At 41.2% G+C, this 16,032-nt stretch overlaps 2 protein-coding genes across 3 annotated transcripts in view; both read left to right on the top strand.

Annotated features, from left to right (window-relative positions):
- The window catches only part of LOC125454151 (activin receptor type-1-like), a 135,967-nt gene that overhangs the window by 2,712 nt on the left and 117,223 nt on the right, over window positions 1-16,032 (top strand). The gene's annotated exons all lie outside the window — the stretch shown is intronic.
- Window positions 12,553-14,803, top strand: LOC125453788 (uncharacterized). Its single transcript, XM_048533723.2, has 2 exons — window positions 12,553-13,513; window positions 14,018-14,803. The coding sequence occupies exons 1-2, from the start codon at window positions 13,465-13,467 to the stop codon at window positions 14,617-14,619; spliced, it is 651 nt and encodes a 216-aa protein (XP_048389680.1). The 5' UTR covers window positions 12,553-13,464; the 3' UTR covers window positions 14,620-14,803.

Here is a 16,032-nt window from a genome sequence, read left to right as displayed (position 1 = left end):
CCCTCATGCCTCAAATAGGCATTCAGAATCTCGCCGTCAAGGTGGTGGGAAGCTTATTTCCATGCACTTGCATCTCATTGTCAGTCCAACTCTCAGTATTGATATCACTTCCAAATTTGTTCGCTGCAATTGAGAAACTAGATGATGCAAAAACTCAAGTGATAAAACAGAATGAATACCTGACTACATGTCTCTCCAGCACCTATTGCAACTCACAGAAAGGCTGTGCAAGCCATCTGGTTTAGTTTTTACATTGAACCACTTCTTCTGCACAAGGTACCTCCATGATTAATGAGAGAATTTTTCCTGGACTGTCCATCAGTCAACTTGGCATCAACAAAGTGCCAGCCTGGCAACATCACACTTGCTCTTGGCCCACTGACAGTCACCACTTCAGGACATCATGCAAGTACCTCAGAGCTGAAGGCCAGCCAGGGCTTCCATTCGTGTTGGTTTGTGCTGAGAGCTAGCCAGGTATGTTTTATATCCACACAAGATTTTCAGCACCAACATGGAAGTAGATATCATGGTGTGAGCCTATTTTATTAGTGCACAAAGTCTTTTGTGTTTCCTTTGAGGTGGCAGACTGTACGTCTTAGTTTGTTTTTTTAGTGCAGGAAAGGCAGGCAGCTGGTGATAGTGGGGAGCACTGAGAATAAAAAAATCAGTTGGAGAGTGGGTTGAATTGTTGCTGGAGCCATAGCAATGTCAGAACTGCAGTACGTGCCAGCAGTTTACATGATAAATATGCTTCATGCACTTAAAGAAGACAGTCATGTGTGAAAGTCAAAGGGGACAAGTGCTAACTGGGTTGCAAGTGGATGTCGGTCAGTCAAGACTTGCTGCCACAGTCAGTCAAGATGTTGGTCAGTTTGCAGTCTGAGATTTGGGCATAGTCAGGAACTTCTTCCTACACAAGTCCAGAGTTCGTTTCTCGTGCAATCTGGGGATGAAGCCCCAGTTAATCCTTGAGGGAGAAAAATGCAAGCTGTCTGGTAACTACCTGTCAGTCAGTCCAGGTGGTGTTGAGAGATCAGTCCAGACAGTTGGCCATAGTCAGTTGTGGGGTTTCATCACTGGAGGTTAGGAGTCTTATCACGGACAGCATATGGCATCCTGAGGAGAAAGGACAGAGCAAGTCTAATGATGGCCTTCCTTGTACGTGGTAATTGAGGGAATGGTGTCATTGATTGGCAGCATGCACATATAGTAGGATGGGAATCCATAGTTAATGGGAGTGGACTCAGTTTTTGCAAGGATGCTCCAGGAAGTCCATTACTCAGTCGCTACATGGGAATGGTATAGGAATAGCAAGTTAATAGGAGCTTCTCAAGTCATGGACTTTGTGTTAATGCAGAGACATTAACAGGGATGCAAAGAATCTCAACCAAAATGCAGGCAAGACTGAATGATCATTGAGGCCACAGGCACAGCAACACAAAATGGAATGTGAAAATTGGTGGGAAACTCATGTGACACAGGTAGAGTCTTCAAGCCATTCATACAAATTCAAAGTCAGATGTATTTTTAATCAACCTGTTCAGGGCTGTTACTTAAACAGCTCTGGTGTGGGTGGGACTTGAACCCACCACTTTGGGCTCAGGTAGGGACACTATCACTCCAGGTTCAATGTTGGAAGTCAATGGACAATAAGTCCACTAAATGGCTGCAACTGCATGCAAAGTGTGAAGAGTACATCACTTTTAACTTTGGGCAGGAACTTGCTTTCCATTTGCCTTCAAAATTTATTTCACCTAATTATTGAAGAATGCAGGTTACAAATTATGTTCTCAAGCATATGTAAATGATTTTAATGGAAATTATTGATTTTTAAGCCTGTGCCTTGTCTGAAAAAGTTTATTCAATGCCTTTCCTATAGTGTTGGCTTCAGTTGCATAAGCAACTGGTGTTTTTTTTAATTTCAGTCGTGGAATGTGCATGTTGCTGGCTGTGCCAGCATTTATTGCCCATCCATAGTTCACCTTGAGAAGGTGGTGGTGAGCTAAATTTTTTAACCACTACGTGACATATGTACACCAGCAAGGATATTGGGGAGAGAATTCCAGGACATTGCCCCAACAACTTCAAAGGAAAGGCAGTATATTTCCAAGTCAGGATCATGAGCGACTTGGGGAAGAGCTTGCAGGTCGTGGTGTTCCCATGTATTTGCTGCCCTTATCCTAGATGGAAGTGGTTATGGCTTTGGAAGCTGCTGTATAAGGAGCTTTGGTGAATTTCTGCAGTGCATCTTTGTGGATGGTACACGTCTGCTACTGCGCATTGGTGGGAGAGGGAATGGATGATTGAATGTGGTGCCAATCAATTGGGCTGCTTTGTCCTGGATGGTGTTAAGATTTTTGTTGTTGGAGCTGCAGTCATCCAGGTAATGTAGAGAGTATTCCGTCACAATCCTGAAATGTGCCTTGTTGATGGTGAACAGGCTTTGGGAAGTCAGGAGGTGAGTTACTCACTACAGTATTCCTTGCCTCTGATCTGCTGTTGCAGCCACTGTATTGACTTGGAGTGCTGCCTGACCTGCTGTGTTCCTCCAGCTCGCCACACTCTATTGGCTAGATGTACAACAAGGTGGAGCACACGTTTTCAGAATTTCCACTGGAATATTATAAGGCTCTTAGCCTTTGCAGTATCCATTTCCTTGTAACATTTTCTTCATAGCGTGTGGAGTGAATTGAATTTGTTGAAGTCTGGCATCTGTGATGCTGGGAACCTCCAAGAGGAAGATGAGGTAGATCATCTGCTTGGTACTTCTGGCTGAAGATTATTGCGGATTCTTCCGACTTGTGTTTTCTACTGGTGTGCTGAACTACCCTATCATTGAGGATGGGAATATTTGGAGAGCTTGCTCCTTCAGTGATTTTTGTTTAATTGTCCACCACCACTCATGGTTGGATATGGTAGGACTACAGACCTGAAAACTAATTGGCTGTAAAATTGCTTAACTCAGTCTATCACTCTCTGCTAATGCAGTTTCGCATGCCAGCAGTTCTGTGTTGCAGCTTCCCCAGGTTAAGACCTTTTTTAGTTTTACTTGATGCTGGTCCTGTCATGCATCTCCATTGAACTAGGGTTGATCCCCTTGCTTGACAGTAAATGTTGTGTGGGTTATGCCAGTCCATAAGGTTGCAGATTGCGCGTGAGAATAATTCTGTTACTGTTGATGACCTACAGAGCATCATGAAAGCCTGATCTTGAGTTGTTGGATTGGTTTGAAGTCTGTCCCATTTAGCACAGTGGCAGTGTCATGCAACAGGTGTAATGTATTTTTGTGAAGGTGGGATATTGTCGCCATAAAGAATGTGAACTATCACTTTTACTGATATCACCATGGGATGCATCTGCAGAAGACAGATTGGTAAGGATGAGATGAGGTCAAGTGTTTTTTGTTTGTTCTCCCTCTTGCTGATTTCCTTGCTAGTTACTGCACACCCAGTCTAGCAACAATGTCCGTTAGGACGCCACCAGCTTGATCACTAGTGCTGCTGCCGAGTCACTCTTAGTGATGGAACTCCCCCATTCTTGCCAAACTCAGTCCTCCCTCCAAATGTTGTTCATTAGCTGAGGAAGGACAATAAGTAGTCACCAGCAAGAGGTTTCCTTGTCCATATTGGAGCAGATGCCATGAGACTTTGCCTTTGGACTCTGTGATGTTGAGGACTCCCAGGGCAACTCCCTCCGATTATATGCCAGCTACAACACAAGACTACTTGCATGCCAGATAAGTGTGGGGCTAGATGAATACAGCAGGGCAAGCAGCATCTTAAGAGCACAAGAGCTGACATTTCAGGCCTAGACCCTTCAGAAAAAGGATTTCACTACTTGCATGCCACCAGCTTTACTAGACCTGACCTGCCATTCAGTCAAGGGTGAAGTCCGGAGCATTAAGTTATGACTGTCGGGCTGCGATTTGACTAATCTGTTAGACAGCCCTCCTAATTTTGGCATTAGCCCCAAGATGTTAGTAAGGAGACTCAAAGTTCTCCTTACTAACATCGGCCAGATTCATTTCTTTTAGCAGACTTTGCGTTGTTTCAACTGAATTGCTTGCTAGGTCACTTCAGAGTGTGGTTAAGAGTCAACCACACATTGCTGTAAGGTCTTGCGTGACATGGTAATAGATTTCCTTTCCTGAAGGAACACTAGTGAACTAGTTTTATTTTCATCTTTACATTCTTGAGGCCAGCTTTTTTTATTGAATTCAAATTCTACCGTCTGCCATGGTGAGATTTGAACAGGAGTCCCCAAACCTGCATTTCCAGATCAATGGTCTGGCAATTATACGACCGGACCATTGCCTTCCCTATGGGCTGAATATTGGTCATGATCTGAAGATCATAATTTGGCAAAGATGGTGTGTTTATTTCTCAATATTTTTAATTGAGGGCTGAAATGGGAAAAGACTCTTGGGTTTGGTGAAGGACCACTGCATGCTTTTGAAATAATGTATTCCTGACATCCATTGTGGGTACTGATTACAGACCTCTGGTTCAAGCAAAGATGATGAGCAGGAAACACAGCTGTGTACAAATGAAGATTTCACTGGCAACTAATAGAGAATTGGTCTGTGGACTAGTTATCATTGACAAAGGCCTTCTGCCTGCCAATAACTCTGGTTCTCAGCTAGCTGAAGAGCTTGGGCTGTGAACAGGACAGCAAGAGTCCATCAGATCTGTCAGCACAAGAGCTTTCTCTGCTTTCTGCAGTAAAAGCCACTTTAAGCCTGAATAAAGTCAGTTTACTTTTCCTTCCATGGTTGCTGTAAGATGTGATTTTTAATTAATAAATCACAGGGTTATTATTTGTGAAGCAGTCACCCTGTACTCTGCAAACCAATGATAACGTGGAGAAAGGACACCAAAAAGCAGTATTCCAATCAGCACAACGTTCATCTTGGAGGATCCTGTGAACAGAAATGGCTGAGTTGCTTTCCTAAACTTGCCCTCTGCCCATAATACCCATTTATTCCAATCTGCATGTGTCTTTAATGGGAGTTCATAGGGGGTTACAGTTTTAACTATTAGATTTATATGCTGTACATTCGCATTTGTTTACCTGTAACTTGTCTATTTACTTGAAATTCTGATTACATGCCAAAGCCAATCTGTTTTCTGTCATCCTGGGTTTGAAAGTAACCCCAAATTGAGGAATTATTTGTGGGGTTTTTAAAACAATCTTTAACATCTAATGACTCCTGGGAATAGAGAGGATTGATTTCCAGAGATAATGGGAACTGCAGATGCTGGAGAATCCTAGATAAATGTGGGGCTGGATGAACACAGCAGGCCCAGCAGCATCTCAGGAGCACAAAAGCTGATGTTTCGGGCCTAGACCCTTCATCAGAAAAGGATCTAGGCCTGAAACGTCAGCTTTTGTGCTCCTGAGATGCTGCTTGCCTGCTGTGTTCATCCAGCTCCACACTTTGTTATCTAGGATTGATTTCCAGCTCGATCTCTCACTGAAACACTATAGTATTGATTAACAAAATATTCAATAAAATATAGTGCAGCCCAACAACACTCAAAGCTTGACATCATCCAGGACAAAGCAGCTGCTTGATTGGCACAACATCCACGAGCATTCACTGCCTCCACTGATGCTTGGTAGCAGCAGTGTGTACCATCTACATGATGCAGTGCAGGAATTCACCAAAGATCCTCAGATAGCACCTTCCAAACACGTGACCACTTCCATCGAAGGACAAGAGCATGGGATCACCACCACCACCTCCAAGTTCTCCTCCAAAACACACTCACTGCCCTGACTTGGAAATATATAGCTGTTCCTTCACTGTAGTTGGATCAAATGTCTGGAATTCCCTTCCTAATGGTATTGTGGATCAATCCATAGCAGGAGAACTGTAACGGTTCAAAAAGGCAGCTCACCACCACCTTCTCAAGCTCAACTAGGGATGAGCAATAAATGCTGGTCAGCCAGTGACACCCACATCCCACAAATGAATAGAAAAAAAAACTTTGAATAAAATCCCAAGACATGTGACAAGCTGTGTGGAGCAAATGTATATTTCCGAAATGTATTCAGGCCCGATGAAACAGGTAATGGACATATTACTCAGGCCAATAGGCTTTATTAATCGAACTTTTCCAACTCATGTCTCTAAAAAGGAAACTCCAATTGTTGCAGGGTAGCCACAGACTTCTTTTTCTTCAGTGCAGTTGATTAAATCAATTTGGAGAAATCTAAGTGCCCTATGATTTAAGAAAAAGGAAACTACAAATGCTGGAAATCTGAGCGCAAGCAGGAAGTGCTAGAAGAGCCCATGTGAACTATTAGATTACCTGTTGTTTTCAGAGGTACTAGTGAGCCTGTTGTGCCCATATTTCTAACGTATTATTTAACTGGTCATGATTAAATGGATTTTTAAGGGAAGGATTTAATTAGACAATGTGTGCAGATTATTTTAATGCCACCAAGATATTAATAAACTAGTCACTGCACTGCTTCAACATGTCAAAACCTCTTAGCGTCATGGAGGTGTACAGTATGGAAACAGTCCCTTCGCTTCAACTTGTCCATGCTGACCATTTATCCTAAATTAGTCTAGTTCCACTTCCCAGCATTGGCCTGTGTCCCTCTAAACCTTTCCTATTCATTTACTCAACGACTTGCCACTTGAATGTTGTACCGTCCTTCACCACCACCTCTGACAGCTCATTCCATTTGTGCGCCGCCCTCTGTGTGGAAAAAGTTGCCCCTTTACATCCCTTTTAAATCTTTCCCATCTCCCCTTTATACCTATGCCTTCTACTTTTGGACTCCTCTACCCTGGACAAAAGACTATGGCTATTCACTCTATCCATATCTCTCATGATTTTATAAACCTACGTAAGGTTCCCCCCTCGACCGCTAATGCTTCAAGGAACATAGCCCCAGCCTATTCAGCCTCTCCCTATAGCTCAAAACCCCTGGCAACGTTCTTGTAAATCTTTTCTGAACTCTTTCAAGTCTCACATCATTTTTCCCATAGCAGGGAGGTCAGTAGTGCACAATCTCTTTATTCCAGATGGTGGTAATGTTGATTTAGAGGGGGCTTGCTTTTAACTTTGTTAACCCTGAATATTGCGATTTCTGCTGGGTACAGGTTTTTTTCCATTTCTGCTGAAAGACAAACATGGCATATTTGCCTGGATTCTCTTTTTTTTTTCTATTGTTTGTTTTTGTAGTTATAAAGAATGTTACTGGCAAAAAGGAAACCCACATTGATTCTAGGAGCAGAATCATTTCCCATTACCCTGATAACAAACATTTCCTGTTCCTGAGAAATAAAACAAGAAGCTCCAAAACAATTGAAAAGCTGTTTGAAATCTTCACTCTTTTTTTTCCTTTTGGAAATGGGTGAGGTGTTGGAAGAATTAGCAAGCTGATTATCAGGCCCATTGAACCACAATTTGTTACGACTTTATAAAACATTGGTTAGGTCACAGATGGAATACTGTTTGCAGTCTGGTCACCTTGCTATTGGAAGGACTTGATTGCACTGGAGAGGGTGCAGAGGAGATTCACCAGGAAGTTGCTCAGATGCAAAGTCTCAGTTATGAGGAAAGACTGGATAGGCTATGTTTATTTTCCTTGGAGACGAGGAAGCTGAGGGAGGATCAGATTGAGGTATACAAAATTTGAGAGGCAGATGGGGGAGAACATGAGAATCTTTTCCCCATATCAGACATGTCTAAGACCAGAAGGCATACATATAAGGTGAGGAGCATGTCGTTTAGTGGAGATCTGAAATTTTTTTTCACTCAGTGGGTGGTAAAAAATATGGGATGCGCTGCCTGAGAGGGTGGTGGAGGCAGCTACTCTCGCATCTCTTGAGAAGCTTCAGAATAAGTACTTTAAATGCAAAGGCATAGGCGGTTACGGACCAAGTGCAGGTCAGTGGAATTAGTGTAATATGGCGTTGGTGGGCTGAAGAGCCTGTTTCTATGCTGTATGACTTTATAATATCATGAAGGTTCCTTCTAATGCTACAAACACCAGAACCACCAAATCAGCCACAAAACCTCTTCAAAAATTTAATGATTTACTAGATTACAAAGTGGGTGAGTACATGCCACATGGTTTTTCTATCACATATGTGAGGTTGCTTGGCTCAGTTTTCTTATATTGGCAAAGTAAATTTTTGTGTGAAGTGACTCCTACAACGTGGTGCATTTTTGTTCAGGCAGTGAATCCTACAGTGGCCGTGCCTGACTCATAGTTTTTGCCAGTCTTACACCATGCCATGGAATCTATTGGGCATTGCTTGTTGCTACTGAATTCATTACTGTGTCTTGAATACTGTGTTCCTTACTTTAGATCAATTGAAGCATTGTTACATTGGAACTCCAATCCTTTTCAATAATTGTCTGTCTGCTTTTGGATAGTTAATAAGTTTAAAAATAAAATTCTCCTTCAACCTCACACTGGCTGTGATATAATGTTCACCTCTAAATTACTTCCTACAGTCTTTCTTTGAAGCTGTCCAGCTAAGTTAATTAAAGCCCTCCCCTACACTTTGGGGTACAGTAATAAATAAATTATAAATCTCCTTTGACTGTTCCTCAGAAGTTCATCAATAAATCATGGGACCAATTAAATTATTCTAGTAATCCCTCCAATTCCCCTACAGTAACTTAATTATAAATAACCATCCTTTCCCAATTTCAGTCAATGTACGCCTCTGGATGAAAAGGTAGCATTGGCTGGTGCTTAATAAATTGCGTATTACCACTGTTGAATTTTATTTAATAAATTAAAGAATTAAATCACTCTTGTATTTTCTCTCCAAATATCCCTGCTCAGGAAGTCCACACTAATATCACAAGTTTGGAATAATTTCCAAGGAAATCCAGGAAATACCTTCAACTGTGTGGATTCCTTTAGGTTTTGTTTCATAAAGTAATATCTTGCTTCTTTGTATGGCATTAAGCACATTGTTAGGAAACGGCATGATGCATTTAAATCCCCCTTCAGGCATCCAGCTGAAATCAGGGGTGCTGAGGTAATGGGAATGGAGGATTTCCAGCTGAACAATTGGATGACTATGACCTCCCATACAGGGATACTCTCCTAGCCTTTTGATCTCTTACCTCATGTCCAGGTCAATTGAGTGACGCAGAATAATTACTGCCATTTTAAAAGATAGCAGTATTCTCTGCTACTTTAGATCATGGCTTCCACTTCTGCTTTTTAAAAAAAATCATTCATGCAGTGAAGGCATCCCTGGCTGGGCTAGCATTTATTGCACGTTCCTAATTGTTAAGAGTCGACTACATTGCTGCAAGTCTGAAGTCACATGTTGGCTAGACAAAGTAAGGGTGGCAGTTTCCTTCCCTAAAGGGCATTAATAAACTAGATGGGATGTTCCTGACAGTCAACAATAGACATCATTATACTCCTAATTCCAGATTTTTATTGATTTCAAATTCTAACATCTCCTGTGGCATGATTCAAACCAAGATATCTAGATCATTACCTTGGTCTCTGGATTAACAGTCCAACAGTAATACCACTGGGCTACTAACTGTATAATTGCTACTATGTCATTGCAGGAATATTGAATTTGGCTTCCTCTTATGCTGTCGCTATCAGTGGTGCACATCCTGTACATATGAAGATGAGATCAGGACAATGGTGAAAAATGATCGCCATTCAGAAGATGAACACGTAGAATTGGTTTGGGTTTAAGTATGAAAAAGCCAACAAAAGTCACTGGTGGGAGTATTTTATAAGCCCTCAACACTAGCTATGGTGTGGGACAGACTAGAAATCAAAACGTACTGAGGGCTTGCAAGATATATCATAATCATGAGTGATTTTAGTTCTTACATGAGTTAGACTAACCAAATTTGCCATGATAGCCCTAAGGCCATGCTTGTAGTATGTATTTGAGACAGAGTTCAGGATAATATGTTGCAGAATCACAGAACTGTAATGAGACAGGATTAACTTGTGATCTTATTGTAAAAGATCCCCGAAGTAGTGTTTATAACATTATGGAATTCAGTTTGTGTGAGAAACTTGTGTTTGAATTTAAAGTCATATATCTATAGCAGAAGTATGAAGACAGTTGACTGAGAAAAGGGAAGACATTGGAGAAGGAGAGCAGACATTTATTTTATAATTCTCAACAAAGGTACAGTATTGAGAGAGAGAGAGGAAAAAAAGGATGAATATCTATATGTTAACATAAAAGAAAATCCAAAAATAGATTCCAACAGGTATTTGGTAAGGTGCCATAGAACAAACCTGTGAGTGAAGTTAGAGCTCATGAAATAGAGTACAATGGAAATGTGGAATTGAACTTTTTTTGTTTAAAGCCAGATTGCATCCCATTATTTCGGGAGTTTCTTGCTGTAAGGCCTAATGGGAATTTTCATCATCTCTTACCAAACCAGGTCTATTTGAATTGACTTGTATGTTAATTACTCAAGATTCTCTAGTCTTTACATTTTACTGGGGTATACTGACTATACTGTTGGAAATTTGGTTTCATGTAATGATATATCACTGTAATGGAGATTACCTAAAAAGGAGAAACATCACCCATTAAGCAGGTATTTTTAAGAAGAGAGAAGAGGAAAAACTGGAGATCCAAACACAAATTGAAGACCTTATTTTTGCTTTAAATGCTAGAAATAGTCACCAATCTGCTTCTTTCCTTGTATTTGCGTCAAGTTGTGTTTTTCTGAATGGAGGTTGGCCTCTTGATCCATGTTTTATCCTCCCCAACTTATAATCTCACTCTGGAGAGTCTACTTCTTACGATAAACCCAAGTGAACCAAATTTCCAACAGTATAGTCAGTATCCCTCTTCATTCTTTCAATGCTTTGAAGTGTGTGGAGACTGTAATGTATCTTTGTTATGCTTAAGCATTCTCAATGACTAATTCATAGCTGCGAGAGGCAGCACTTTCTCCAGCCTTTCTCTCTAGACTGCTGCACTACTGGGGAAAGTGGATATGTGAGCTTGTCATTGAGCATCTCCCAAGCTTGAATATTACTGCACTATCTTGAAACAGTCAAACATCAGAATAACAATTCTCTTCTAAGATGTGTGGAATCGTCACTGATTTCCTTACTCTTGCCGATAGGTGGATAAAAGTATTTTAAAAATGTGCTATTCAGGCACTGAATCATTTGCTGGGCACTGAATTTAGTCTCCGTGTCCTCAACTTGAACATGCAACACTGTGTAGCTGCAGGCAAGTTAAGATTTAAAGTTGCACTATGTCTGAAGGTACCTACAGTCAAAGACTTGTTTGCTTATGAGAGATGAGCAAAGCTTGGTATTTACAATGTCTTACATGCTTGGGATCTAGGAAGAGGGTACTGATTTACCAAATGGGTGTGACTTTACCAGATTGTGTAGTGAAAATAATATGATAGCAGACACTGTAACTGTGTAAGTGAAAATATATTGGTAAAAGTTCTGGTTTATTTACAATGATGTAGTGCATGTGCTGCCTATGAGGCCATCATGTATTTTCCTCTTCCCCCTCCCTCCTACAATGTCTAGGTGCAGGTCCAACATTCTCAGCAGGTGTGGAGGGAGCCTACTCTGTCACAGACTGTTGACTTGGGCAGTTGTCTACTGTTGCCTTTCAACTTAGAGGATCCAGTTGCAGGCTTATCCTCCTGGGCTTGAACTGCTGCACACTTTAGAGAACCAGCATGGCAGAGCACCTCTGGAATGTCCTGAGGAGAAGCTACCACTGTACCTATATAGCATTACTTACCCCTTACCTGCTGGCACCACTCCTCTCTGCTTGAGAGGAAAGGATATGGTTCCTTGTTTCCCTCCCTGCTTGCCATTAATGCTGACCACACACTGTGAATGAAATGAAGTAATGCTCTATGAATATCCAGAAGCTACTAAGTGTTTTGATGGACCTGGGTCCAAAGCAACTACCACCCATTCTATGGAGGCAGCCAAGTGCTTGCATGCCAGAGCAATGCTGTAATGAAAATGTTATAGGATTGTTTCAACCTACTGAAAACCCCCTTCCAGTCTTCCAGGACTGCTTCTGAGACTGATAACAACTAACACATCCAACTTCCATGGCCACTTGTCTTATTATCCAGAGATGTAGATTATCAGGCCCTGTGATTTATCAGCTTTCAATCCCATTGATTTTCTCCTAATGTTCTTACTAATATTTTCTTCAATTTCTACTCAATAGAATCTTGATTCCCTATCATTTCTGGAAGTTAGTTGTCTTCCGTGAAGATGGAATGAAAGTAGTTATTTAATTGCTCTGCCATTTATGTTGTTCTTCCTTATCGATTCTCCTTTTAGTTTAAGACATTTGTCTTTTTGCTTCTTTTACATATTTGTTATTTTACAGTCTACAATTTAACCCACGTATTCTATATTTCCCCTCTAAATCAAACTTTTGGTCCGCCTTTGAGTCCTAAACTCAGGGCTTGAATGAAAATTTGTGCTGTTTGTAGATGTTGGTGTTGTTCGAGCTGAGAGGTCTGATAGCAGATGTTTCATCCCCTTGCTAGGTGATATCCTCAGTGCTGTGACACCTCCTCCTGTGTAGTGCTGTTGTTTTGTACTAGTTTATATTTATAATGGTCTGGTTTTTGCCTGATCTGGTAGGTGCCGATTCTGGCTGTGTTGTAATGCGCGGTATATTGGGCCTCATTCAATGCGTTTAATGTTTGTGGATGAATGCCAAACCTCCAAGAGTTCTCTGGCTGTCCTCTGTTTGGCTTGTCCAATGATAGTGGTATTGTCTCAGTTGAAAGTGTGATTTTTTTTTTTTCCTTGTCTGTATGTATTGAAACCAAGGACATCTGGTCGTGTTGTATATAGTTGCTAGCTGGTGTTTGTGGATGCGGGTTACTAGTTGTCTGCCTGTTTGTCTCATGCAGTGTTTTGTGTAGTCTCCACATGGTATTTTGTAGATCACATTTGTCCTGCGCATGTTCTGTCTTTAACCCTGGTTAGCTGCTGTCTTAGTGTGACTGCCAGTTTGTGTGCTGTCATGATTCCTAGTGATCTGAGTAGTCTGGCTGTCAATTCTGAGGTTTTTTATACAAGGAATGTTGGTTATTGTTTTGGGTTTTGGTGTGTCCTGGATGTGTTGTCTGTTAGGCAGATTCATGTAGGTTAGCGTTAAGAAGTAAGTCAGTCTTGCTGGATGATTCATGAAGAGTAGATGGTGGAACATAATTTTTTTTTAACAGTTGCTTTTGGGATTCTTGGCTTGGCAGTTAATAATGCTTTTTGTCCTGTTTCCTTTATACAGCAGTTGGCTGGCAGCCGTCCATCTTGACCTGTTTATCTCTGGCTTGCTGGCTCGTCAGCTTCCAGGGTTTCTTGAGCCCTTTTTACCTGCAAGGTTGGGATGACTAGTGGGTTGATCATCACCTGTAATTTTCACAGCTCAGGACTGGAGGAGATTGATTGGAATGCAATGTTTCTGTAAACTGACACTAGATGGAGTACACTACAGATGTGAACTGCAGTAATGGAGAATTAAATGTAGGTGAGTAGAAAGGAAGAGATTCTCCCAAAATCCTTCTCAGAAAAATGAATCTACTAGTTAAGTATGAAAATAGTCAAAATTAAAATAACTAATGAGTTTTAAGTTTAAAGAACAGCAGTTTTTCATCTCAGACCATACTAGATTTGTTCCAACTATTTTGTGCCTCTAATACTTTATATTTCTTTTCAGTCTTTTGTGTATCATGTCTTTCCTTTCTCAAATAAAAATGGAGTGTTTGTTTATCTGATATTTAAGGCAAGATACTTGTACAGTCTACTTGATTTTACATGTTGGGACCATTCTGAAGTTGTTAGAATTAGAATTTATTGTCACATAGTCAAGTATAAGAATACATGAGGACAGTGAAAAGTATACCAAGTTGCCATTCTCAAACCATCTTGGGTGCAAAACCAGAATTAAAAAAAAACACTTAAATTTTTTTAAAGTGCCAAAAAGGAAGGAAATGTCTGGATCTTTAAAGTCTAAAGCCTTATCTCCATAAAGGTGTTGGAAATCTCAGCTACCGATGCAGGTCTCCCTATCTAGCCATGGCCTGGACTATTGGTCAGCCTGCAAGTCTCACATTCTTCACTGGGAGAAGCCACGTTCTTTTTGCCGCAGATGATGCCACTGCTGCTCCGATCACTGGGAGGAGCTTTACTGCCACTGCCTCAATGCTGGAAGGAGCCATGTTGTTGCTGCTGCTTGGGTCATTGCATCTAATCACCAGGACTGCTGGGAGGCTGCTGCCATTACGCAAAAGGCCCACTCTCGCTGCCAATGTCATGCTGCTGCTGTCTTCAATTGCTGAGAGGATCCAGATAGGAACTGTGAACACTGAACACTGCCACACCGCTCTCACTGCCAACATTGTGCTGCCATCTCCTCCAATCACCGAAGCGCCAGGGAGGCCACTGCCTCTGATCCAGCTGCCACCTCAGACAACCAGGACACTGCCACTATTCTGCACATGGCCCACTCTCTCTCTGTGCCGATTGTTGCTGAATTGCTGCAAAAGGCTTAAAGAAAAGAGGAAAAGAAAACAAAACAAAAGTTGGGAGTGGATGAGCCCCAGGATCAGCCCTGCTACTCTGCCACCATGTTGAATTCCACAAATTAATGTATTAATTGTGCAATTTTTGATACTGTATGCACTTCAATGGTATGCAAGGTATATGGGTTAAAATGTTATCAGTGCAATGTTTACTTGAATATTGGTGATGACAGTATCTTTAGACCAATTCTATATAAAATAGTTCTGAAATGTCATTTTATAATCACTGATGTAGCCTCCAGTGGCAGATCTATTCTGTTAAATAAACCCTCTACCAAAAGGCAATAAAATATTTGGTGTGGAATACAATAAGCAAGAAAATTGGCTACTCTTCAGTTTACTAGTCTGGACATTAAGTTCTATTGAACAGATACAATAATGTGTCTCATCTAAATGTTAGCCAAGTACAGAGAGAAGAGGGGGAAAAAAATTGCCTTGAAGTTATGTAGAGGATGTGCCCTCCCTACTTTTCAATGGTTAAAAATTCAGTTAAAAGCCTTGTGTATTCCTCCAACAGTTATACCTACATCTAACAGAAGAGATCAGAGAATTTGAAATTGGTAGGAAATATCACAGGCTTTACCTACTTTTAAAGTCAAATATCAATTGAATCTTAATGAGGTCATTGCCTTGAATCCAAAGGTATGGACAAAGGTGGAAATGTTTTTACTTTGCATTTCATTGAGTTGGCTGAGATTTATTTGCAGGTGGCAATACCTCCCTGTTGCTGATGTCCACTCACCAGACTGTCTATTTTGCTGGCTGGAAACTCGGAGACAGAGCTACAATATGTTAATGAGATCCTGCCAATAAGTTTGGCAGCACATCCTACCCTTCAGCCTTGCTGGAGTTCATTGGCCATTTTTGGCCTCAACCCCATTTCTCTCTCTCTCTCTCTCTCTCTCTCTCTCTCTCTCTCTCTCTCTCTCTCTCTCTCTCTCTCTCTCTCTCTCTCTCTCTCTCTCTCTCTCTCTCTCTCTCTCTCTCTCTCTCTCTCTCTACCGATTAGCAGCCAACGTGAGCAGATTGTTGCCTTTGGGATTACTGGCTTCCCAAAGAGTATTAGATTAGATACACATGGCACCTCCCCATGAGACATATACTTTTAAAAATTTTGCACAGGTTTTGTTTGCTGAAAATCTAACTTCACAGTGATCATAACGTGAGAATTATGGATGTTTGTGTCCAGTTCCTAGGAAGATGTCACAATGTGGCCATATTGCAACAGTCGAATGTCCAAGCAATTTTCAGTAGGAAGAGCTAATGAATGACTGGTGGGCAAAGGGCTATCATCTGAACATCTGGAGTTGAAAACAGAATACATACACTGTCGCAGTTCTGGTTGTGGCAGTGCTTTGCTAAAATGCAAGGGATCAACTCCTGATAGCAGTATATTAGTTTTCAAACAACAGCTATATTAAATGACCCCTTTTTGTGGAATAGGTTTCAATAGCTTTAAAACTGA

This window comes from Stegostoma tigrinum, chromosome 7 (genome assembly GCF_030684315.1).
Source record: "Stegostoma tigrinum isolate sSteTig4 chromosome 7, sSteTig4.hap1, whole genome shotgun sequence".
Lineage (NCBI taxonomy): Eukaryota > Metazoa > Chordata > Chondrichthyes > Orectolobiformes > Stegostomatidae > Stegostoma > Stegostoma tigrinum.
This window is presented reverse-complemented; position numbering and strand designations above follow the sequence as displayed.

What these genes read in the sequence shown, in the direction of transcription:
- LOC125453788 (XM_048533723.2), top strand. Translation starts at nt 13,465, where the DNA reads ATGGAGTACACTACAGATGTGAACTGCAGTAATGGAGAATTAAATGTA. An exon ending in TAATGGAGAATTAAATGTAG is followed by an intron (nt 13,514 to 14,017) that starts GTGAGTAGAAAG and finishes ATCTCCATAAAG; the next exon opens with GTGTTGGAAATCTCAGCTAC.